This window comes from Acomys russatus, chromosome 8, assembly GCF_903995435.1.
Source record: "Acomys russatus chromosome 8, mAcoRus1.1, whole genome shotgun sequence".
NCBI lineage: Eukaryota > Metazoa > Chordata > Mammalia > Rodentia > Muridae > Acomys > Acomys russatus.
The window spans coordinates 19,583,465-19,609,424 of NC_067144.1; the positions used below are offsets into that span (position 1 = coordinate 19,583,465).

At 51.5% G+C, this 25,960-nt stretch overlaps 1 protein-coding gene across 1 annotated transcript in view; it reads left to right on the forward strand.

The window, feature by feature from the left end:
• Adcy5 (adenylate cyclase 5) overlaps nucleotides 1-20,867 on the forward strand; it is a 148,667-nt gene extending 127,800 nt beyond the window's left edge. The window contains exons 12-21 of the mRNA XM_051149862.1: nucleotides 1,403-1,490; nucleotides 6,073-6,189; nucleotides 6,646-6,810; nucleotides 7,527-7,702; nucleotides 9,111-9,140; nucleotides 10,078-10,210; nucleotides 15,213-15,476; nucleotides 16,340-16,544; nucleotides 18,723-18,847; nucleotides 20,086-20,867. Coding sequence (XP_051005819.1) covers nucleotides 1,403-1,490; nucleotides 6,073-6,189; nucleotides 6,646-6,810; nucleotides 7,527-7,702; nucleotides 9,111-9,140; nucleotides 10,078-10,210; nucleotides 15,213-15,476; nucleotides 16,340-16,544; nucleotides 18,723-18,847; nucleotides 20,086-20,214 — 1,432 coding nt within the window. The 3' untranslated portion in view covers nucleotides 20,215-20,867. The remainder of the gene's footprint in view (nucleotides 1-1,402; nucleotides 1,491-6,072; nucleotides 6,190-6,645; nucleotides 6,811-7,526; nucleotides 7,703-9,110; nucleotides 9,141-10,077; nucleotides 10,211-15,212; nucleotides 15,477-16,339; nucleotides 16,545-18,722; nucleotides 18,848-20,085) is intronic.
• Nucleotides 20,868-25,960: the final 5,093 nt, after the last annotated feature.

Below are 25,960 nucleotides of genomic sequence, written 5' to 3' on the forward strand. Positions count from 1 at the left end.
GGTTGCTTGTCCTTCCCAGCACATCTTACCCAGTAGAGGTACATGTTGTCCATTTGCCGCCTTTTAAAAGTTTAATGTGTGTATGTATGTGTGTGTGCATGTGTGTGATTGCGTGCATGTGGAGGTCAGAGGACAACTTTCAGGTGTTGTTTCTTTTCCTTCTACTATGTGGGTCCCAAGGATAGAACTCTGGTGGCCAGGCTTGGTGGACAGGCACCTTTGTTCCCTGAGCCATCTTGCTCGCCCTACCCCTGCCTTCTTAACACCTTTATATTTTCATGGCATTCATTGTGTAGAGATACCCCTTACACATGTGTCTGTTGATGTCAGAACACCTTAGAGGAAGACCAGACGCTGGCAGCTGGGCACACCTAGCTGGACAGCTCAGCCCATTCCCCTACATGGAGGCTGTTCGGAGCTCGTGGGACTGTGGGCCCTCGCTGTCACTCAGCCCCCCGCTCCCCGCCCCCGCTTTCTATGTTGACATGGTGTGGGTAATACCCTGTGTAGCAGCCAGTATCCTAGGCCTTTTTCCCATTGTAGTTGACAGTCCTTTAGCTCAGGTGCACAGTCCTGCCCCTTTGTCACTTTACTCTCAGGACAGCAAGGCTTAGGGGTGAGGCCGTGCCAGCTTCATTCCTGCCTGTGGCCACAGCTCCGATTGGCCAAGGTATTGACTCAGGTCATTCCGACTATGCCCTCTAGAGAAGCCTCACAGCCACTTTTAGGGTCTCTCTTACCCCCTGAAGAGTTCTCCCCCTTGTTCCCCTTGTTCACAGCCATTGACCACTGCTTCTGTGGAAGCCAGGAGCAGAGGCAGCGTCTGAGCCCTCCTGGGGAGGGGGCGGTATCTGCTCCCACTAGCCTACAACCAGTCAGCAATGCCTGGCATCTCCAGGCCACTCCCCCTTGCAGCCCTGTGGATGTGCTGCACTGGACAAGCTCTTGTCCCGGGAGGGCAGTAGCAGGTTCTGGAAGGAAGAACACTATCCGCTCCTTTGTCTGAGGCTTCCCTCCCTTGTGGCCTGCTCTCTTCTCTCAAGGAGACTGGGCCATTTTCCTTTGTTGAACTGCCTAAGAATCAGGGAGCAAAGGCTGAGCAGCAAAGGGAGGGGAGCCTGACAATGGACAGAGAGATGGGCTAAGTGTACACACCACACTGTCTCAAAGAAGAACAGTCTGGCTACTGGCATGGCAGCCATTCACCAGGTCCACTTTTGGCCCTGTTGTCAACCCGTGAGTGATGACAAGGATGGAGCTTATTTCAGAGCTGCCTGCCCTAAGAGCTATGAGGACATCCCTGGGACCTGGGCTCTGAATGCCAGGCAGGATCCTGGGACGTAGTGGAGCTCAGGCTTTCTACCAGGATGTGGTTCCTTCTCACTCTTTCATCTTCCCCCAGCTCCCTGTTCATGCTGAGTTTCTACCTGTCGTGTTTCCTGCTGCTGGCCTTGGTGGTGTTTGTGTCTGTGATCTACGCCTGCGTGAAGGTGAGTCTCCCTCGCATGCCACCCAGAGGGCTTCCTACTAGTGGCAGAGGCCATTGCTGAGACATGAGCATCACACCTGGCCCCGGGTGGTGGGCGTGTGGGTACACGGTATTGGTCCACAACTGGCACTGACAGCAAGTCCACCCAGAGACTAGGCTGTTCCTCTTGGCTGCCTCGTTAAGCCCTCATTAATCTTTGCGACAAGATTGTCATTGCTGCTTTAGTGTCAGGTGGGACCAGAGTGCCTCTAGGCAGAGCCTGACACAGAGAATTGGTCAGTGAGCACTCACTAGAGAATGTGTGTGGAATGCTCTAGACTCAGCCCTGGGTGGCCTCAGGAGCCCTAGAAGGGACATTCTCTGAGATCAGGGATGAGCCTCGCATGCTGGTGAAGAGTACAGCTCCAGAGAGGCACAGAGGTGTAGATGGGCCACACCACGAACACCAAGGAGCCCGGCTTCCTGTTCAGTGCTTTATATTAGATTTCTCTTGGGCATATCGAGTCCCCTGCCCAAGTTGTATCTCTAGGCAGTGCTGGCCACAGGCTTCTGTTTCCCTGGCCCGGCAAGTCTTTGTCTCATCTTATTTTCATCAGCAGGCAGACAAGGACTCTCCACCCTCCAAACAGGGCCCTGCACCAACCTGTTTGCTTAGTTGTGTCATAGTCGAAAGTCTTGACAGAGTGGCTGTCAGGTCCAGCAAGGACCTTAGGAATCATGTGTGGGTTAAAGGTGGATCTGTCTTTGTGAGAAGATGGTAGGTGCCTCACTATATTAAAGAGTGAGGGCTAGCTCTCCTTCCTTGAGGCTGCGACCCTCCTGCTCTGTGTTCAGTCACTTCCTGCTTTGGCCGTGTAGCTGTCAGGGTCTCTCTGCCTGTTCGGCCCAAGTAGACAGTTCACTCTCTCCATCCATGGATATAACACTAAGGCACCAGACTGTCACAATAACCAAAGGTGGAAGCGACTGTGTCCATCATCAGATGACAAGAGATGAAATATGGCGTGTAACTGTGATAGACTAGTGTTCGAGCCCATGGCAGCCTGATGTCCTGTCGCAGGCTGCAGGCTGGATGAGCCTTGGAGACACCGCTGAGTGAAAGAAGCCAAGTGGCCCCATTCACATACTGTATTAACTCAAATATGTCGTTATCTATGATAGACAGATTCGTAAGACAGAAGGTAAATTAGAGGTGACCCACAGTGACAGAATGGGGGGGGTTGTTGTTTAATGGGTAGTGTTTCCACATGGAGTGATGAAAAAAGTTTGGAAGTGGGTGGCAGTTACACAATGCTGTGACTATAATGAACGCCACATTATAATGGCTGACATGGCAGAATTTGTTGCATTTTTGCTACAATAAGAACATTACAATAGACTAAGGATTCTGGCATAAGTCTGTAATGGCCACTTGGAAGACTGAGGCAGGAGGATAGAATTCAAGGTTAATCTGAGCTGTATAGAGATAACTTGTCTTTTTTTTTTTTTAAGGCCACAATAATTCTTTAAAGTGCACCACAACTAAAATACTCTTAAAGTTATTTTTCTCTAAATCCCAAAGAGAATATATCCCTTAATGGGATGGGACTTGCCTTTTAAATTGGCATGCATATGCTCGTCATCACCCCCCCCCCCACACACACACACACAATGCATGTGACTGTAAATGCCTTCAGAGGCCAGAAGGGGGCAGTAGACTCCCCAGAACTGGAGTTACAAATAGTTGTGAGTTGCCTGATGTGAGCATTCGGGAGTCGAATTTAGTTCCTCGGCATCTGTGTTGAAAAAAACTCCACCTCTTGTCAAGTCCGTGATCACATGTTCGGTAGACAGGAGTCCTCACCCTTGGTCCTGCTGCCTGCTTCCCTCTCTTCCTCTGCTCGGCCATCTTGTCCCCTTATCCCTCCATCCTCCCCATCTTATGTTGCGCACTAAACACTGCTTGCACATTAAGATGTGTGTGTAAGAGGTAGCCAGGTGCGGTGGTGCGTTCCCGTAATCTCCGAATCAGAAGCGAGCCAGAAGTTCGAAGCCATTCTTGGTTACATAGTGAGTCTGAGGCTGTGTGAACTGTGTGAGGGGAGAGTGGGGACTATCAGCCGCCCTTCCCCCGAATGCAGACCATCTTATCACCGAGTCCATGCAAGGGTGGGTGGGGTTGGAGGGACTAGAACAGACACCATATCCCCCATAGTCTGGTACTGGCCGGAAGCTGACGGCATTGTAGCTCTCACTGTCATTCTGTTTCCCCTTGAGGAGTATTCTCCCCCATTCCTATCTCTCCACAGTTTTTGAGAGGTCCCCGTATTCACTTACGGCAATTCCTTGGTTACTCTGGGCGCAGGCTCCAGCGAGGGAAAGCCAGGCAGCTGTCTGCTCAGCTTCTTTATTTCATTTGCTTTTCCATCTCCCACAAACAGCTCAGGCTTCCTGGCTTCCTTCCTTCCTTCCTTTCCTTCTTTAAAGATTTAGTTATTATGTTTTGTTTGTTTTTGTTTTGTTTTGCCTGCATGTACTCCTGCAGGCCAGAAGAGCGCACCAGATCTCATTATAGGTGGTTATGAGCCACCATGTGCTTGCTGGGATTTGAACTCAGGACTCCTGGAAGAGCAGCCAGTGCTCTTAACCTCTGAGCCACCTCTCCAGCCCCCCTAGGCTTCCTTCTTTAAGTTGTTCATCCTTTGTCCTTTTCGTCTAAGGATGCACAAGGACTGGATGGAGTGATTGACCTGTGTGCAAGGATTTCCCCTCTCACTATGAAGGGCTCTGGCTGACCTTCTACCGCAGGCCGGTTTCTTCCTATCATCTCCCTGGCGCCATATACACACATCCAGATTTCCTGGGAAGGCTGATTGAGTTCTAGGCTCTTCATCCTGCCCCTAGTTCTGGTTTCACTTCTCAGTGCGTCAGCTGCTTTAATCACCCCACGGCCCTCAGTATACCTCAAGTCTGCCTTCTGCTGCCGCCATTGCAGGGGGCGAATCACCATGCCGCCCTCCTGCCCACCCTTGGGATTCCTGCTGTTCTTGAAGAACCGCACTAGGCCCCTGCTCCACTATCACACTCTATCCCAGACTCAGAGAATCTCAGTGGGGAGGGCCCCAAGTGGCGGCATCCCAGGCACCTTCCTGAGGTCCAAAATCTCTTCTCTGAACCCTACATGAGGTAAGGCAGCCAGATCTTGGTCACCTCCAGGGACAGCTCACTTAACTCGTGCATCTTGGGAGCAGCACTTTCCCTTCTGTGCTGGCCCTAGTCACTTCATCGGACTCTTTGCGGTAGCCATACTGTCTTAGGACTCAGCCTCCCAGTGCCTCCCAGCGCCTCCCAGTGAGAAAGGATGGCAGCTCCCTTCTCCCCACTCCAGCTGATCTCCTTTTATGTGGCGCTTCAGCACAGTTTCATGTAGAAGGTGGCATCGTCCAGCAGGATGCTGAGGCCAGGGGAACACTCAGTGTGCAGCTGAGGCCAGGGGAACACTCAGTGTGCAGCTGAGTCCTGTTTAGTAAATTTTTGTCAACATGTTACAAGTTAAGTATCTGGGGAAAGGAACAATCAAGAAGATACTTCCATCAGAATGGCCTCTAGGCCAGCTGGTGGAACATTTTTCTTAATGATCAAAGTGGGCAGTAGCCAGCCCACTATGGGCAGTACCAGCCCTGGGCAGCTTAGTCCTGGATGGTATGAGAAAGCAGGCTGAGGAAGTCACGAAGAGCGAGCCTGGAAGCAGTACCCCTAGGTGGCTTCTGCTTCCCTTTCTGCTTTCAGTGAGTCCCCACCCTCACTTCCCTTAGCGATGGGTAGGGTATCTACCTAGGGAGGATAGAAGCGAGGAACTGGGTAGGCCAAAGGGCAGCTCCTTAGAACCTTCATGGTGAAAATGCTCGCCCAATGCCTTCTTCAGCCCACCTGCCCTCCTTCCCTCCCTCCCTCCCTCCTGTTTCCATGCCCCTCTGCTCCTCTGGAGGGCCTCTCTGAACCCCCATCCCTTCCAAGAAGCGTCCCAGGAGGGTCTCGCCCCACAGTGGCTCCTCAACCCCCTACTGCTCCTCCCTGGTTGAACCCTAAGGTCCAGACTCCCACCACAGGTGACAGGCTTTTCTGCCGTTTCATACCCGTCAGGATAGCATCATTTCCTTCATCCTGCCTGTCACCTGTGGGCTGGGGTCCACGGACAAGGCGCGCGCGCACACGCGCACGCACACACACACACACACACCCACCCCTGAACTATATCCTGTGGCAGCCCCCAGGCCAACTGCAACTTCCCAGGAGTTCGAGAGATGGGGACAGAGGTGGGGGTGAGGATGGGAGCAGACGCAGACATTCCTGCCCTTCCCCACTCTGCCTCACAGCTCTGAAGCAACATTGTAGCCATAGCGGCACCTTCTCCCAGCCCCTCCCACCCCCATCTGCTGTTTGTAGTCTGAAGCAGCAAGCAGTGGTATGAGGCTGGAGCTATGCACCCTGGGGGGAGGGGCGGTTGGGGATGGTCTAGGGAGCCATGCCAGGGATGGGGTGTGCCTATCTGGAAGGGCCCCCTGACTGAATTCTGCTTTGTCTCTTTTCCCTTGCTGCCCCAGCTCTTCCCCACGCCCCTGCAGACACTCTCCAGGAAGATCGTTCGGTCCAAGATGAACAGCACCCTGGTCGGGGTGTTCACCATCACCCTGGTGTTCCTCTCAGCTTTTGTCAACATGGTGGGTATCTCCGTAGCCTCCCCGTGCCTCCCTAGCTCTGTGGGTTCAACCCAGTGGGGCCCACCTGGCTGATGAACATAGCTGGGGGAGCATTTCCCTGAAAGTTCATGTCCTACCTCAGGCTGGGGACTAATTCGACTTTCATTAGCATCCCACACAGGCCTTCAATTCCTTGTTTTCAAGCCAGAAGGAGCACGGGGCGGGGGTGCGGGGATGCGGGGGGGGGGGGGGGTAGGGATGTCTCCAACACAAATTAAAAGGGCCCCGCCTTTGGAAGGCACATGGGTGTATGGGTGTGCCATCTCTGTAGCCAGAGCAGTTTTCCCGTTAGGAACCATTTTTGTATGTACAGCACTGAGGCAAGGTGGTCTGGCACCACCCACCATCCTGTGGGATGTGACTCCCTAACCTGGACTGCAGCGGCTGACCAGCCTCTATACCCTCTTCTCACCCTAGTTTATGTGCAACTCTAAGAACCTGGTGGGCTGCCTGGCAGAGGAGCGCAACATCACAGCCAGCCAGGTCAACGCGTGTCATGTGGTGGAGTCGGCCTTCAACTACAGCCTGGGCGACGAGCAAGGCTTCTGTGGCAGCCCCGAGCCCAACTGCAACTTCCCAGAGGTTCGAGAGATGGGGGCGGGAGGGCAGCTGTTCTGACCTCCCCCCCCACCCCCCATCCCCACCTCCGCACTGCCCCACCGTTCTCCGCAGTCTAGAGCCATAAAAGCACCTTCTCCCAGCCCCTCCCACACCCAAGCAGCCTCCTTTATTACAAAGACCGTGTTCATAACATAGCTAAGGTTTTAATGCAGTGCTTAAACCAGGTACTGGCTGGATGCAAAGGGCCTTCCCTCTACAGGGCGGGTTAGCTGGGACTCTGATACCGTCTGGGCATGCTCTCCTGCCTGCTCCTCTCTCAGATACAATCGGTGACTTTAGGCTGCTCTGGAATCCATCTAGTCACCAGGGACCTCCCTTTACAGTACCTCATTGACTCTTCAAAACCAGGGGCTGCCTGCTGCTAGTCACTAATGTCTGGCCGCAGCCCACAGGCAGAGACATTGTAGAAACAGTAAGAGTGGAGAAAACTCAGAAGTAATGGGGGCCGGCTGTAAAGAACCAAAGAATAAATGCTAATGTCTGGAATTGTAGAGATGAAAGACAGAAGAGGGCCCCTGAGGTTAGCTGGTCAGGTCCCTCAGTAGACAAAGAACAGAGGCTCGGAGAGTCCAAGGTCATAGGACAGGGCCCGGGGTAGGCGGGGCGGGGGGGGGGGCCTGTAAAGGCAAGGGCAGAGCTGGGATCTGACCGGCAGCCGCCCTCCCCCCTCTCTGCAGTACTTCACCTACAGCGTGCTGCTCAGCCTGCTGGCCTGCTCCGTGTTCCTGCAGATCAGCTGCATCAGGAAGCTGGTGCTCATGTTGGCCATCGAGCTCATATACGTGTTCATCATCGAGGTGCCCGGCGTCACGCTCTTTGACAACGCTGACCTTCTGGTTACTGCCAATGCCATGTACGTAGAACCTCCTTCGCCCCTCCACTGGGTCTGGGGAGAGTCCACCGGTGGCAGAGATGGCAGGGGCCTGGGGCCTGGCAGCCCAGGGAACCTGCGAGGAAAGTGTCTCCCCATGTTGGCGATGTCTGGGGCCCACTGCCTTTCTGTCTCTACTTGGTTAGTCAGTGCTCACCTCAGGCTTGGGGGCTGAGGAAGGCGGGGGACTGGTCAAGTCATCTACTCAGCTGTTCATTTATTGGTAGCCTGGGATAAGTCGGTCCTGAGCCAGGCAGGGACAATCAGGGTAGAGCAGGTAAGCCAGCAGAAATGTCCTTGTCTTGTGGCAAGAGCAACACGTGAGAAAATTAAGGCTGGAAGTCAGACTCGTGTAAGAACTCCACAGTGGTGGTGTGGGCGGATGACAGGAAGGCACTGCCATCAAGAATAGGCACTTGAAGCTGGCTTTGAACTCCTAATCCTCCTGCCTCCACCTGCCTGGGAGCTACATCTTAGCTTCTTTTCCTCTCCCTCCGCCTCTGCTCTTCTCTCTACTGTTGATGGTGGAAGTAGACAGTGGAAGCCTTTGGTGTCAAGAGGTGTTGGTTTGACTCTAGCAGTGTGACACAGCCGTGTTTGTAATTTAGGGTTTTTTCCAGTAGCAAAAAAGGCAGCATGGTAGCTTTCTATTATGGTGCTGGAGATAGAACCGTGTTTGTACTAGACAGACTCCTACACATAGCAACAGCCCAGACCAAAGGTGCACTTAATTTGAATAACCATCGTGTATAGCTGCTATATCCAAAATATGATCTCCTTTTTGGTTTTTGGGTTTTTTGTTTGTTTGTTTGTCTGTTTGAGACAGGGTTTCTCTGTGTAGCCTTGGCTGTTCTAGACTTACTTTGTAGACCAGGCTGGCTTCGAACTCACAGCAATCTACCTGCGTCTGCCTTCTGAGTGCTAGGATTAAAGGCGTGCACCACCACCGCCCAGCCTCATACACTCGATTGTTAATTATTATTAAACTGTTTTACCTTTCCCCTAATATATTTGTGGTATATTTACATGCACAGCCTCCTTTAACTTGCTCTCCATTTATTTCAAGGCCTAGAGGCCACATGTGGCCAGCGGTTGCCATCCTCAATGGTGTAGATGCAGGGTTCCTCTCCACTCACTCTGATGGCAGCACAGGGCTGAGAGGGACAGGCAGACAGGTGGCTGTGGGAGGGGGCTGAGGTAAGAACTGAGCAGCCTTGGTCAGGGGGACCAGATGCTGGCTAAGGGGTGCTTTCTGCGAGCCTTACTGCTCAGAGTTGCCCATGGACAAGGTAAGCTGAGCAGGGCTGTGGCTAAGCAGTAGCTTTAGGGACATAACAGAGGCTGGGGGTCAGCCTGGAAGCTAAGCGGTCTCCCCAACTTTTCTTCACAGAGACTTCAGCAACAACGGGACCTCCCAGTGGTGAGTGGACCCCTCTGTGATGGGGCCCCATCCTCCCCTTGGCAAAGAAAATACATGAGTAGCCACCCTTCCCAGGTAGGATGGGCCCTGTGACAAGGTGAGCAGCGCAGGAGATGGCAGGAGCAGTCAAGGAGGCCCTCCCTCCAGGGGCAGCAAGGGCCACAGTAGGACAGTCCCTGGATTGTTTGGACTTCCATACTTTGGGGGTGATCCAAAGGCTCCAGGGCAGTGTCATCTGGCCTAAGATTATCCCCCCAAGGATTGCTTTAAAGCAGTCAGCCTCCACTTTTTTCCAAGCCCTGTGTTCAGTACTCTAGTCACGGAGCTAGAGATGGAGCCTGCTTCCCTCCAGGTAAAGACCAAGTGCAGGCGCTGAGGCTGGCCCTGCAGGAGGGTGGGGCAAGAGACCGTCCCAGCATTCAGAGTGCGGGCTTTATCTGTACGTGGAGCAGGTTTGGAATGAGAGTTTTCTATGAGCACAAGTCAGATCCACAGGGACACCATGGCCGTACAGTGACAGCCTCCCCTCGGGGAGGCCTGCTCTATGCCAGGTGCCTCATGAAGCATACTCTGCAGCATCTTTCTCCTTCCCAAAGTCTGGAAATGGGGGCATCATCCCATTTTTAGCGGTGCCCAGAGACATAGTCATCAGGCTGGCCTGGTTACCTTGACCCTGAGCTACAGCTGCTGCCACATAAGAGAGCCAAGTCCACTACTTAAGGTGACCAGAGGGGCTCATCCAATGCACCAGGGCAGGGAAAACTGTCGCCCCCGCTGCTAGAAGGCTTCCTGCAGGGAGTGACTCAAGCAGCCTGCACAAGAGGAGGATGGAGAGGGGAGATGTAGTGGGAGGAAGGAGCTGGTGGCAAGGGCGGTCCTCAGAGCCCACTGAAGTACCAGGGTGAGTTCAGGCCGCCTTATTACCTCCCACTGACAGCCCTGAGCATGCGACCAAGGTGGCGCTGAAGGTGGTGACACCGATCATCATCTCCGTCTTCGTACTGGCTCTGTATCTGCATGCCCAGCAGGTGGAGTCCACTGCTCGCCTTGACTTCCTCTGGAAACTGCAGGTGGGTGGCCCTGAGCTTCGTGGGGGAAAGCAGCAGGCCTCACAGCACTTACTGGGCCTCGAGTGTCCTGTCTGTTTTGGTCTTATCTCATCCAACCGCCGCCCAGTGCCAGGAGGTGGTGCCCAAAAAAACCCACTAGAGGAAGCTGGCCTCCAGGTGGCTGCTTAGACCTTTGATTTCAGCCCCTCCCCTGGGTGGGCTTAGCCCAAGTCCAGCCTCCTTGTCTCTCCTGGCTCCTCGCCTTTTTCCAGACCCGTGGCAGGCCACTTCTGCCTCAGCCGTTGTGATATCAAGATTCAAGGTTGCTGGCCAGGGCAGCAAGCCCTGCGTTTGGTTGGTGGATGCATGCAGGTGGCCATCTGGTTGTTCCTTCTGTAGGGTGTATTCCATGGGACCTGGCAGACGGGCCTAGGGTCCTTGGTGGAGGTGCCCGGAGGCTAGGAGACCCAGGAGCATCGCTCTCTGTTTTCCCTGGGGGAATGCCCCTCCTAAAGTCCTGGCTATCGGTGAGCTGAGGTGCCACCTGTCATCCTTCTGTGAGGAAGTCCCTGGAGTAGACCAGGCTCTGTGGGGCCTAGAGCCCACATCCTTTCCTCTCTGCTCACACTTCTGCCTCTGTCTTCCTCTGTGGGTCCCTGGCGCCTCTCCCAAGATGTACCTTGGCTGTGTCTAGAAGGGCTCCAAGAAGGGTTAGCCTGCTGCTAGCCTCTGCTGGGTGGCCTCAGCTCCAGCCAGCATGGAAGCCCTAGGGCCCAGAAAGGCTGAGAAGTAGTGTTCCTCTGAGAGCTGAGTCCACCCAGCTCCAGCAGGTTTGGCCTTCTCAGACTGAGTGGCAGTCCCTGTCCCTTCACTGTAGCAGGAAGAAGTGTTGGGGACAGGGTCGAGATTCTTGTCCCTTTGGCAGGAGACCCTGCATAAGCTCAAGCCATTTCAAGTTCCTCCTCCTCCCTTGTCACCACAGTGCCCTTCCACTAGCCACAAGAGCACCAGCTTATCCTTCCATTTGAAATCCTCATTGCCACACCCATAGTGCCCTTTCCATGTTTTTTGTTTTTGAGAAATATTAATTTAATTAAAAAAAAAAAGGGTGATTCTGGCTTGTAGTGATCCAGTATGCTTCTGAATTTTTGTTTTTTGTTTTCAAATACAAGGTCTCTCTGTGTGGCCTTGGCTGTCCTGGACTCACTTTGTAGACCAGGCTGGCCTCAAACTCACAGAGATCCACCTGCCTCAGCCTCCCGAGTACTGGGATTAAAGGCATGCGCCACCACGCCCGACCCGGATTTTTTTTTTAATTATATTTTAAAATAACTTTAGACTCAATAGAAAGTAACAAAAACAGTTCAGAGAATTCCTATAAAGCCACCTGATTTCCTCTGTTAGCATATTGCATAGAAATAATCATAGAAAAACATTTCATAGAATACAGTTGACTGACAGGCAGACTTTGGAAACTTTGCAGTATTCCACTTGTGCAGTTCTCTCTTCCAGAACCTGGCATCCCTTCGCTCTGAGCCGTCATGGCTCCTCCGCTCCGACGCCCATCTTCATCTTTCGCAGCCTTGCTACTGCTGCAGAGTCAGTGGTTCTTAAAATACCACCCAACTTTTGTTTGTTTGTTTGCTGTTTCTTCATAGTTATGTTGAGTTAAATAATTTCAGCTAGAGCATCACAGAAATGATACAGTTTCAGTGTATATCCTAGTACGATAAAGTGAACCTCAGCCAGTTGGTTTCAGCTGCTGTTTGTTTATTCAATTATTCATTAAAAAGTAACTCTTTTTTCTTGCTAACTAGTAAATATCTTGGGGGAAGATGCTTTGCTACTGACCGTTCTTTTGTTCCTTTTCAAATTATTACATATTAATTTTAACATTGTTTGGTGTTACCTGTCATAATTATTACCTTCCTGTCCTTTTTTTTTTCTTTGAATTTTCTTTTTTATTATTCTATCTCTTCCATGTTTTTAATCTCAGTTTTGCTTGTTTGCTTCCTTGGTGTGTGTGTTTGTTTTCATACATGTGGACAGCTGTGCGTGTGTGTAAGTGCATGACTGTCTGAGAGCATGAGGGCCAGCCAGCCCCACTTAGCTCCACCTCTTGAGTGCTAGGACTAACAGCTAATCCCACCATGCCTGGTTTTTAAAAACAACCAACCAGTCAACCAACAACAAAAACATGGGCTCTGAGGATCGAACTCAAGTCATTGTGGTTAGGAGGCACGCCCTTTAGAACTGAGCTCTCTCCCCAGCCCTGGGGCAGTTATAAAAATAATCTTCAGTTTGCAGGAGAGCTGCAAGAACTGTATGATGAGGTCCAGCGGTGCCATCCTTGAACTTTGGTTTTTGTGTCCCACCCCATGTTTACTTTCTGACACGCATCTATCAGCTTTGGATACCCCAGTATGTCTTTCCAGACAAGACCCTACATGGCTACTGACCCCCGCCCTATCAGAGCTCACCGCGGCATTCTGGCTACTTCAGGTTTTTCCAGCTGTCCTGATTCTGGCTCAGACCCTCTCTAGGAGAACTCTGAATACACCCATCAGGTCTGCCTTCGGTGAGACGTTACAACAGTCTTCTGATCTCCAGCAAATCCTCACAACAGCCTTTGCAGCCATTGATTCCTGCTTGTGTCTGCTTATATAGAGATGCCATTCAGTAGCTTGGCATGATGCCACATGCCTGTAATCCCAGTACTTAGGAGGCAGGGACAGCAGGTTTCTGCAGGTATGATGCCCGCATAGTCTATATAGCAAGTACCAAACCAGCCAGTCAGAGCTACAGAACAGGATGCCCCCACCTGCAAAAGCAAGATGTTCATTGTGATGCTCCATGTCTGTCCTTCCTCCTTTTTAGGTAGCATTACCTAAATGGTAGTGTAAGGAGGACTTCTTGGCCACTAATCTGTTTCATTTACTTGTCTTATGATCCACCCCTTGGTATTTATTTTCATGCTGGTGGCTGTCGTTGGACACATCTCCACCATTCTTTGAGAGCTCCAAGCTCAGCAGAATGTCTCAGCCTTGCAGGTACTTTCCTGGCTTTAGGCCAGGACTCTTGACTCCTTCAAGGATCTCTGGCTCTTCCTAGTGGGGAGTCGTGTTTAGAAGCCCAGCTCTGAGTACCTGGTGGCTCATCCGGTCCTCTGTGGACACAGCTGGGAAGTGGTCTCAGTGGAGATGCACATAGAGAACCTGGACATGCAAACATCCTGATGTGTCTGCACCACTTCAGTTGTTTAAAAAAATTTAAATTAGGAGTTCCTTCCAGAAACTTCTTCTTTGATCTAGTGCCTCTGGTCTGTGCTTGGCAGTATTACCCTGGCAGCAAGAAACCCACCTCCTCTTATCTTGCGTAGTGACCGATGAGTTTCGTAGCAACAGTCCCCCCTCCTCTCAAGCTCCCCTTCATCCTTCCCTCAGTCCCTCTGCTCCCTCGTAACCCGCCTCTCCCCTGCCCTCCATAGAGCGGTCACTTTGCTTCCTCAGCTTGTGAGGGCTATGCACTGGGTCGGAGGGCATTGACTCCAGTGTACCCTGCTTGTGTGAGTGGTTTGTTTCTGCCACAGGCCTATATTGACCAGCAGGCTTATGATGCCAGCAGGTCTTTCCATCTCCTGTTCTTCTGGGCTTTGGGGGAGCTGGTAGGACCACAGCCAGCAAAGACAATGGAAGCATGCAAGCAGGCCTTGCAAGGAAGAAGTGACTATCACTTCCCCAGCCTTGCACTACCCTTCGCCTTTGCATCCGTCTGCAGCTGAGAACTGACTCAGAGGGGAGAGATATGGCCACCAAAGTGCCCGTCTCACAGGAACATTAAGTCACCAGGCTAAAGGCGAGGCAGGAAATGGGTGCACACCATTGGACTTACCTGGCAGCTTAGGGTGGCAGGGGTGGAGGTAGGGGCACACACAGGTCCCCAGGTCTCAGTGTAACTTGAGTTCTCCCAGCCACAATTCCAGTGGTTCTAAACGTGCCCTAGCTATGGAGATCCTCTTCCCTGAAGTTGCCAGGCCTTCTGCCTTGGGACCCTCCGTCCCCTCTGGGTTCAGATCCTACAGCCTTGGGAAGGTGTGCTAGCTCCTTCCCATGGGAAGCTGTTGTTCACAGGAAAGACCGCACCCTGAGATACAGCTGTGGCCCTGCTGGAGAATCTAGTTGCACTGAAACATGTTTGTTTGTTTGTTTGTTTGTTTTGGAAAGCTCAGGGACAGTGGCTGGGTCTTTTAAATATCCCTGCTAGGCATACTTTCTCCCAGGAAGGGGACCATTTTGTCTGCCATCAAGGGTGGAAGATCCAGCTGACTCCACTCTAAAATCTATATATGGCACTCTGGTCAGAGGGCTCCTGGCCACAACTCCGCGCATAACTGCCTCTCTGCTTCAGCTTCGTGTGGGCCACCTTTACCTTCATGCAAGAACTCTGCTCTGGAGATGGGTGGCCACAAACTCCATCTGTGTAGACCCAGGACCCAAACTGGGGAGACCAAAGTCAGTGAGGTGATGTCCCCTCCTGACCCTGGCTAACATTATTCCCGCTGGCCTGCTGGCCTGCTGGCCTTGGCTGGCTCCGAAACAAGCCACCTCTAATGAGAAGCAGAGTCGGCAGGACCTGGGGCCTCACACCTAACTGAGGGGCCAGTCTGGTGGAGTTGTTCTTGCAAGCTGCTTTTCTGGTTGCATTTCCTAATCTTGAGAACATGCAGGCTTAGGGTATGGTGGAGGGCTGTTTGGGGGTGTGGATGTGCATCACAGGTCTTCCCAGCTACCAGTTCCAGTCTTGGGGAGAGAGACCTGTGCTCCCTCTTTGCTCCCATCCTCCATGCATGCTGCTTGCCCAGAGACAGTAGGATTATCAGCTCCTGTTTCAACCCATGGTCAGGCACACTGTTTGAAGAACATGCGGAAACAGAGACTGCTGCGAGGGGAGGCAGCGGGCACTCGCTGGCACCGAGTGTTGCAGGGCCATTTCAGTCTCCTCTCACTGGGTCTTCTGTCCCCAGGCCACAGAGGAGAAGGAGGAGATGGAGGAGCTGCAGGCCTACAACCGGCGCCTGCTGCACAACATTCTGCCCAAGGACGTGGCTGCCCACTTCCTGGCCCGAGAACGCCGTAATGATGAGCTGTACTACCAGTCCTGCGAGTGTGTGGCTGTCATGTTCGCCTCCATCGCCAACTTCTCCGAATTCTATGTGGAGCTGGAGGCCAACAACGAAGGCGTTGAGTGCCTACGGCTGCTCAATGAGATCATCGCAGACTTTGATGAGGTGCTCCTGGGGAGCCCCTACATGTCCCTGCTTTCCCCTTTCTCCATCTGGCAGAGGCTCTGATGGCAGGAGCCTGGCTAGGTCACAGGTGCCATCATGGCTTCCAGCACAAATTACAGTGAGACAACGGAGGACTCAACACCTTAAGTGTCCCACCTAAGGTCACTGGGCTGACGTGTGGTAGCTAGGGTTTCTGCCCAGCTTTTTGAACTTGAGCCATCATAGCCCCAAGGCAGAGATGGCCCAGTATTTGTCAAGGGCTTTGAGAGCAGGAGGAGCCTGGGCAAAGGAAGAAGGCAGGCAGGAAACAAGCCACTGTTTCATGTGTTCCTCAAACCCTTGCTGAGCAGCCAGTGTATGCAGGCCAACAGGGAGGGCTCATCACATCAGGAGTGGGGTATGATCCAGAGGGGTGACTGCAGTACTTGAAGGTCTGCTGTCCTTGGGCATCTAAATGATTAGAGTTGGGTGAAGGTGTCTGTGAGGCTTCCAGAAGCCCAAGGATATAGTGTGTCTGTGTGTGTGTTGGGGGGGGGTGACTTCCTAGATAAAACTGGGGAGATTTTCACGGGTGGGGGACTGAGACTCCCTTGTCAAGGGCATGAGGCCTGGTAGTGATCAGAGCTCTTGGTGTGGGGGATAGGTAGGTAGGCCATAGGTCCTGTCAAGCAGAGCAGTGTAGAGGAGAGCCCAGCTCTGCCACAGAGCCTTGAGCTCCTCACTCTGAATTGATAACCAGGCTGTGTGAAGAGGGGACTCACAACACCAGGGTTCCTGTGCCCCCTTCTGCCTTCCCACCCTTCCTGTGAACTTCAGTGCCCCAGCTTGGAAGGTGACCCAGGTCTGGACCCCCTTCTGTCTAGATCATCAGTGAGGATCGGTTCAGGCAGCTGGAAAAGATCAAGACCATAGGGAGCACCTACATGGCCGCCTCTGGCCTCAACGACTCCACCTACGACAAGGCAGGCAAGACCCACATCAAGGCTCTGGCAGACTTCGCCATGAAGCTGATGGACCAGATGAAGTACATCAACGAGCACTCCTTCAACAACTTCCAGATGAAGATCGGTGAGGGGGGTTGCGGGGAGAGGGCTTTGTGGGCCCCACACACCCAGTCCTATCTGCTGCCTCATGGCAGAAGGCATCCCAGGCTCACTCAGTGGAAATGGAAAGCAGTCAAACTAAACACTTGCTGCATTTTCGATACAAAATGTACATATTAGCATATTATTTGACAATGTATAAGCACACTGAGCAGATAGCACAATGAGTAAAGTGGAATACTTTATGACAATAACCAGGTAATACTGACAAACAGAAACTCTTGACAGTCCTCCTGCCTCAGTCTCCCAAGTGCTGGGATTATAGACCCGAGCCACCATCTCTGGCATGTTTCAGCTTTTTAAAGCAGAGTAATCTTTTGAAATGTTCCTTTTGTGTATGGTTTTGTCACATGTTTGTACATCGAGTGTATCCCTGGTGCCTGCCTGCAGACCTAAAAGGTGATGTTAGATCCCCGAGACTGGAGTTACAAATGGTGGTGAACCGCCAAGTGGCTGCTGGGAAGTGAACTCTGGTCCTCCGGAAGAGCAGCCAGTGCTATTTATGTCTCTATCCCCTAGAGCAGGGCACTCTTAGAGTAAGTTATTACTGAATTCTCGGTGTAAGCTCAAAGCAGCTACTCTGAAAGGTGGGTGGTCCACACACACTGGGGTAGGCGGTGGAGAGAGTGTGATGTGTCAAGCTTGCATATCTTCACTTGACTGCATCTCTGTTTCCACTGACAATTGAATCTAGGGCCTCACCTTTTTCAGACAAAGGCTCTACCACCTGAGTTATACCTCTGGGCCCTCCCTTGGCAAAGGGAGCTTATTTGCTTATTTGTGGATGTCAGAGGACAACTTTCAGCAGTCTGTTCTCCCCCCTCCCCCATGTAGGTCCTGGAGATGGGAGGACAGGTTGCCAGGCTTAGTGGCTAGCCCCCTTAACTGGCTAAGCCCCATCACCGATCTCAACCATTTTATTCGACAAAAGAGTAGAAGGAACCGTGCAGAGGATGCCCACATCCATCTTTACACTCTCACATCACCCCACCCCACCCTGGCACTACCCCATCCACAAAACTCATCTAGAACTGCAGCTCTGAGTGTGCTGATCCGGAGGGCACAGGGCTACCCTGCAGCGCATTTGCCTGCACCTCACAGCTGCCCAGTCACAGCAGCAGCGGTTCGTTCTGCAAAGGGAACTTAGTCGAGGGCAGTCCTCCCTTCTCTTGAGTCTTGTAGTGGTGGAAAATGTTTTCTAAAAGAGCAGACCTTTGGTCTGGTCGAAAGTTTCATGCATTATCAGCTCCCCGAGTATGTCTCAAGTCATAAATGATTCAGATGTCATTTTTTTAAAGTAACAGTAATTCACAAAAATACTGGCATTTCAATTCTCAAGATTAGCACATTAAATTGAAATATTACATCACTGAAAACCAATATTGTGATCATTAATGTCCCCAGGAGATGTTTTGTTCTGGCCCCAGTGTCGGGAACTAGGCCGTCCCTGAACAGGATGCTTATTTTGCGTCTCTGGGCACAGTGCTTTGTAGATCGGACCTAGCTGCCGGTGGCCAGGCATCTGCTGTAGCCAACATACAGCTTGCACCTGTGTCACCTCTGCCCTTAGTTTCAGGTGATGTTGCTCCACTCATCCTGCTATCATCCTTTAGAGCAAGTTTGCTGTGTCCTCTGAGTTGGTGCTGAAATACGTCATCAAGAGGGAAGATTAGGAACAGGCAGTTGAAGATGACTGAGATTGTCAGAGATAGCATTTCCAAAGAACCTGGGTTTGGTTCCCAGCACCCAAGTCCAATGAGTCATCCTTAACTCCAGCTCCAGGGTATCGCGGTGCCCTCGTCTAGCCTCTGCAGGCACCCTCACATGCATGTGCCACACACTCACACAGACACATGAAAAGGAAAGGAAGGTATTGGGCTATGCTGGACATCCCTGGTGACTTTGAAGGGGGCAGACATGGCGGTTGAGGTAAGGACCACAATACCAGTGAGTGTGTGCATAGATTCCCTGCTTTCTTGAACCAATGGGAATTGATAGTGCAGAGAAGTGCAAGACTCGGGGTTCAAGCTTGGCCTCAGGCCAGCAGGAACACCTGCTCTGTGCCAAGAGATGGATGCTAGCAAGCAAGCAAGGTATGTGTTGGTCCTAAGCTGATGAGTATGGTTGGTTTCTGTCCACACAGGGCTCAACATCGGACCCGTAGTAGCTGGGGTGATTGGGGCTCGCAAGCCTCAGTATGACATCTGGGGCAATACAGTAAATGTGGCCAGCCGTATGGACAGCACTGGGGTGCCTGACCGCATCCAGGTGAGTACAAACATAGCTACCACTGACAGCATCACACGAAGGGACCCAGCTACCCTGGTGCAGGCCACATACAGTTAAAGTTTCTATTCAGATTCAAGGGTGATTTGGCAGTCGGGGCAGACATCCCAGAGGTTTGGCAGACAGGGCTGGGTCAGACTGTCAGTACCTTGGACAGAGCTGCAGGCCTGTGCACAGCAGGAGTTGGTGGGGCAGGCTCACTAAGAGTGCTAATAAGAAGCCTGGGCCTCCGGACCCAGACAGCTGCAGGGGGCAGGTCTTACCCAGTGGGGCCTGCAGTTCTCTAGGCCTGGTGAGGCTGCTGGTGTCGACAGAGCATCAATATCCAAGGGGAATAGGGATTACTTTCCGCTTCTCCATCCTTTGCAAGCTAGTGCCCAGGATCCCTGGGCCTGCAGCTTCTCAGTCCCTTCCTTCACGTTGCTCAGACTTCCGATTCTTACTGTTCCAATCTGATACAAGATGTACTGCCACACCCCTGAAGGTCCTGGTGTGGCTATGGGAAGTCAATTCCGCTGGCCTGCCTTTACAAGTGCTAACTGTACCATTTCATAGGTATTCTCTGCTTGAATGTCCCCTCCTTTGTCTGCCCTGACCAGATAGACGCAGCCTACTGAACTGCGGGCGCTGTCCAAGGTACCAAGCCGTTCCCTGCCAAGGGACTAGGGGCTTGAGGAGAAAGGCTGAGTACTAGAGAGTATCTAACCTCCCCGCTGGGGCCCAGTGTGAGACTGTCAGCAGCCCACCTTAGTCTTGCTATGTGGGTTCACTCAGCAGTGCCCAGCAGCTGCATGGCTACACGGCCAGCTGCATGGCTACATGGCAACACTCAGGGGTAAAGGATGGTACAGTTTCCACCCCCCTCAGGGGAGTTGCCTGAGCTCTGGAGTGACATCCAGCTGTACATTTCCTGAGCCTTAGGCATGGGAATAATAGTTTCCTATAGAGATATAAAATGAGAACAGAGCCCTCTGGCCTGTCATGGAGCCATACTCTGGGCAAGACCCAGGTCCTACCCTCAGCTATTGGGCCTGGGTACTTGTCACAGTGTGCAGCACAGGAAGGTGCTGACCACCACAGCTGCCAGCATTCTTTTTTCTAAGTAGTTGTTTCATGGATGAGCCCCTCACTGTCCCCAAGACTCAGAGGAACATGTGCCCACGGCAGCTCATGGATAAGGTCACTGATAGCCTGTCTTCTTCCTTCTCATGCTGCCTCAGGTCACTACAGACATGTACCAGGTGCTGGCCGCCAACACATACCAGCTGGAGTGCCGAGGTGTGGTCAAGGTCAAGGGCAAGGGTGAGATGATGACCTACTTCCTCAATGGAGGGCCTCCCCTCAGTTAGCAGATGCCAGCCAGAGGTGCCAGCATCTTGGCCTCCAGAGGAATGGAACAGCTTCTTCGTGCACTGTGGGCAGATGGGGCCTGTGCTCCAGTCTCACAGCTGTGCTGGTAAAATTTCCACTTTGACTCAGAAGCAACTTCTGCCTTTGCTGGTGGGCCTGGGCCCAGGGTGCCAGCGTCCTGCAGGCACCAAGCTGACCAAAGATGTTTCCCTTGGCAGAAGATTCCGCTAGACTCGAGTTGAGCCTTGAGTTTTCTGACAGGTGCTGCTGCTGCGTGGTGGTGGTGCCACCAGAGCCTTCATTGGTGGTGCAGCATGGCACACAGTGGCTGAGGACAGGCCTTGGCCATGTTGGCTAGGTAGGCAGGCTCGAAGCTGGCCTAGAGGTGTCCAGGGACCTCAAGGGCCTGCCTTCCCATGGTGGTTGGGCCATGTCCCTTAGCAGTGCTTTGGGGACAGGAATGCAGGAATTGGAGAGGTGTGTCCTGTGTCATCCTCTCCCCTCACCTCCATGCACACAGACAATGCCCTGTAAGGGAAACAGAACTATTGACAAGGGGGAAGCAAGAGGACACCAAGCAAGGAGCGGTGGCTCTGAGCAAAAGAAAATATTTATTAAATAAAACAAAACAAGTTTTCTGTGCCCTTCTTTAGACTATGCTAGTTGTATGCGTGTTAAGAGACACACAAGCAAACGAGGATGCCACTGGGGTAGGGAGGTGGGAACTCCAACTTGTCTTTTTGTATTTTTTATTTTGTATTATTGAAACGTTGGAGATCTAACAAATATACCAAATTCTATATTTTGTAAATTCTCTATATTAGGAAACAGCTGTGCCCAGCAGGGGCATTTCTGCTCCTCTGTACTGTGCGTATGTCAGTGTGTGTGCTGGTGTAAGTGTGTTCATACTGTGGAGCTGATCCCTGAAGGGGTGTGTTCCCTTCATTTCAGACTTGGCAGTTTTTGGTTTTCCTAGGCACAGTCAGAGCAGGAGTGTGTGTTCTTTTGGAGTTACCACACATTCCAATTAAGTAGAAGACACAGGGACCACACTAGTCCCTCAATTTCTAACCCCCACCCACATACATCCTACTTCCTCACAAGTAAATAAATGCAAACAGAATAGGAAGCCACAGGCACTGCTTGCATCCCAGGTGGTGTCAAAAGCCTTCTCCACTTACTTGTGCTGCCTCTTCTGCTCCCAGAGATGTTGCATAGGGTGCCCCTCCCCTCACAGAGGCAGCTCCTACAGGTTCCTGGGCACTCAGCAATGGCTAACGCTGGAGGAAGACCAGGCTTTATAGCCTTTTCAGCTGGTCCAGGTACAGGGAGCTGTGGCCTGTTTTAGAAAGGGTCCCTGTGACCTGGAGGTGCAATGTGTAGGCCCCAGGTTTAGGGAAAAGCGTAGCCTTGCATTCCACTTGCAGACACAGAAATGGGTAAAGCCACAGGGAAAAATTAGCAGAAGTTTGTCTAGTTTTGGTGGGAGGGGACAGTTAAATGTACTGAGGCGAAACACTATTTTTATAATTTCTAAGAACACATTTGGAATATGACATTCTATCAGAGATAAGCTTGAACAGCATCCTTACTGTCTGTCCCCAAATCTTCTCAGGGCGCAATTATTCTCCCCTCTCACAGGAGAGTAATGGTGAGGCGGCAGCCCGATGTTACTTTGATGCCCACCTTCACCACCCCCTCTCCTGTTGGAACACAGCCCCAAGAAACAAAAGTGTGGACCCAGAACTACCGCCCCTGCATCTGTTCTGTGCTCTGCCCTCACCTCTGGCACAGGGGGCTGCTTCTCTCGCATTGTCCTCAAGTTCCCAGCCCTCCACATGTCCTGCCAATGCCAGTGGGTTTTTGTTTTGCTTCCAACCAGAGTACAGTGTGCGTGGTGAGTTTATACTGTGTTCTCCCTGTGGGTCAAGGCCTCATGGAGGCTCCTCCCCATTCCAGCAGTGACTGGTGACAGCGTGCAGTGCTAGCTCTTCGCTCCCTCTAAGGGGTGTGTGCACTCTTTTTATTCCTGCTCTTGCAAAAATGATACAATTATGATTTCCCATGGAAATTGAAAAGTTCTATTTAAATAATTTAACTATTAAAAACACTTTCACTGGTACCGCGTCCTGGTCTGATTTTCATCCTGGGTCAGGGTCCAGGAAAGGATGTGCTAGAAGGAGAACAAAGAATAGACAGGCCATGGAAGGACAGGGACGCAAACACATCTGGCCAGCACAGCTGGTGGCAGCTGTGTACCATACTGGGTTAGGCACCATACAAATGCCATCTCGCTAACTCCTCCTGGCCATCACATTTCACTGAGGGAGGAGCTGTGGCACAGAAAGCTTGTACTGTCTGCTTAAGGCCACACGGCTGTAGGAGGAGGTTCAGAGCACGTCTACCTGCTGTCAGAGACCACACAGGGGACCCTTCTCAGCAGATTCTATTTGCTGTACCCATCAAATCCAGGGTTAATGGGGTACAGGCAGGCAAACTAAATTGGACACAGGTAGCACAAAGGAACCTGTGCAAAATAGTTTATTGGCTTCATGGTGGCAGTGGCCACACAGTTCTAGGCATGGCAGACCTAGGCCTCATGAGGGTTTCAGATATGCATAAGATAGATGTATATTATAGAGCAGGGGCTTACCTCAGAAATTCCTAAGCTGGGGCATACCAATCCAAAAGAAAATGCAAGGATAAGGAAATTCAAACCAGCAGAGGCAGCCAGATCTCGGAGTTCAGTGCAAGCCAAACTACATAGACACCCTGTCTCCAAAAATAAAAAAAATAAAATAAAATAAAAATTCACTGCTAATATTGGTCAAAATGGGACCCTCAGCCCCCAAATAAATCCGACCTGTTGTGGCTGGGCCTTCAGGTAACCCCTTGAAACAACATGCACACACACACATGGGAGCAGCTCAAAAGCCCTCCCATGCCCATCATGATCACTGTGCAAATTGCAAATACCAGATGTTAGCTAACATAGTGAGTAATAGAGTGGAGCAGGAAATTAACAAGGAATTGGTGGTGGAAAGCCACAGGACTTCCTGTGTTGGAGAAGATGAAGCCAAGTCTGTCACGAAGCCATGCTACTCTAATACTTTCAAAGTTTCAGGTACACTTAGGGGCTTCCAAAAGCAAATGTCACCCAAGAGGCACAGAACGCTGAGGTTTTCCACAGTGAATTATGGGTATTGGGCACGAGATTTCAACAGTCATACAATAGTAACCAATGGACCCTGGGCTTCCCAGAACTGACAGCAGTGCCGAACCCACTCACCTGCGCAGGAAGCACTGAAGACACTTGGAGGTGGAATGCTGGGAAGCAGTGCCAAGGAGCCTAACTGCTCCTGAGCTAGAGAATGGTAACAGCAGCGACAACTCCAGAAAACCACAGCTTCTTGTGTCACTGCTAAGAATGACTGCATACCTCGGAGGGCGTGTGCTTTCTCTCCTGGGGCTGGCAGCAGGCCAGGAGAGCACTGATGCCCCTGAGGCTGCTGGGATGCTCACAAGCAGCTTGCCACTTGCCCAGGATGCCCGTCCACAGCTAAGGTCTGCAGGAAGAGGCCTGTCACTCAACGCCAATGGTTAGTGGGTGGGGTCCTGAGATGGCTCAGCAGGTGAAGGCTCTTGCCACCAAGCTTAGTGACCTGAGTTCAATCACTGGGACTAACATGGGCATCTAGAACCTATTCCCACAAGTTGTTCTCCGACCTCCATATGCACATATGGCAGGAGGATGCACAAATATGTATGCATAATTTTTTTTAAAGTTGGTAATGTGTGATCCTTCTATATTTTCTAAGAACCCTCAGGGTTCTGCTTCTACTTCAGGGTTGGGTGGCAGGACAAACATACACAACCTTTTTGCTATCCCACCTATTCTTACTTCCTACCTGCAGGGTTTCTATCTCACACAAGAACACAGCAGCCTGGCAGGCCCACAAGGTCCCCCCGCCCCCGGCATTCTATCTGTGCAGCTTTTTACCCGCTTTCTATGTGCCAGACCACACATATAACACCAACAACTAAATTACGATTACAACTTTAGAGCTACAGGCAGGGACCCGTGAGGTAAAAAGCATCGTGCCACAGGAATTGTAGTATGACTACAGCAAACCAAAGTCAGAAAAGCCCCATGCCTTGTCCTTGACAGCAGGCGTACCCTGAACCATGGGAACTCTGAACCATGGGCTGGAGACGTCACAGAGCAGGTGGGTCTTGAGAAAAGGGAAAAAGGACAGCAGAGGTTACAAAGGAAGCCTCCCAGCCTTCCACCTCAGCTGGTCCCTGGGACCTCTTTCCTGCTTTTCAAGACAGAGATCTCACTGGAATCCATTAGTGGACCTTATTACTTACTGTTTCCATATGGGCCACCTTCTAATTTGGGCCTGGATGGCTGTACATCTTGTCAGCATCTCTGCTTAGCCTTATTTTCCCTAGTTTTCCAGTTTTGCAAAATTTGCTTTCCCACTTTGTCACTTAGCCACAATGGCACTCCCTATCGGCTCTCAGTTTTCAGACAAGTATGTCTTAATCTTTTTATAGCCATGCTATATTTGTGCTTTTCAAGAATGCTTTTCAGCTGACAGAACTGTAGGTTGCAGGCTGCTGGCTGCCCACCCCCTACCTCTCACCTTCCTGTCAATGCAGATTCACATGGGGCACTAGGATGGTACCATCCAAGACTGTCAGGTAGACAGGTATATTCAAAGCAAAGCCTGTTGAGGCCCAGATTCTAGTGCCACACTGGATAGGACAAGCCCCCCCCCCCCCCCCGCCAGCACCCTCGTGCCTGGGGACTAGGAGGGAGGGGACTGAGCTTACCTCTTTCAGGGTGACACTGCATCCCTTCTCCAGGACATTGAGGTGTGTAACAAATACTTCCTGCACAAAGAGAGCACTTGACACACACAGCAGGTTATTAGGCAAGTGTGGGTCCCTCGATTCCCTTCCCTTCTTGAATGTGTGCTCTGCCCAGGGCACCACTGCATGCTAAACATTTCAACAAGATCCTCCCCAAAGGGATGGCTTCTACAGAGCCTTGTGCAAGGATTTAGCACATTTTTGAGCATGTGGCCACAGCTTTCTGCCTGCTGCTGGTCCCAGGGTTTCACCTACATCCATTTACTTGACAATTACAACAGCCCTGCTGCCTGTAGATAGTCAGAAACTGGGACAGAGAGGTTTCAGAGATATTCAAGGCCACAGTATGAATAGGAGAGAACCAGGGAATCTAGACCCAAACGGTCTAAACATCAGAAAGCTGCTCTCTCTCTGTTTCCTGTTTCCAGACCTAGGGACTCATAGCACAATTCCCATGAGATCATGCCACACCAAAGAGTGGCAGCATCCTAGGAAAGTAAAAGTTTATAACACATGACTCACCAGTAACACTTATAAATACTAAAGTCTGGGTGCTTTAATCCATGCTCTTGTACCACCTGGCCTGTTACCATTCGAACTGCAGGGATTGGGCTGGAGAGATGGTTCAAAGGTTAAGAGCACTGGCTGTTATTCCAAAGGTTCTGAGTTCAATTCCCAGCCACAAAGTGGCTTACAACCATCTATAATGAGATCTGGTGTCCTTTTCTTGTGTGCAGGTGTACAGACAGACAGACAGAACACTGTATACATAATAAATCTTGAAAAAAAAATGCAGGGATCTTAGCCCACTATTTTATTTCCCTTAGGATGTATGTACTACAGGAGTTGGCATTGACTTTGTCTAGT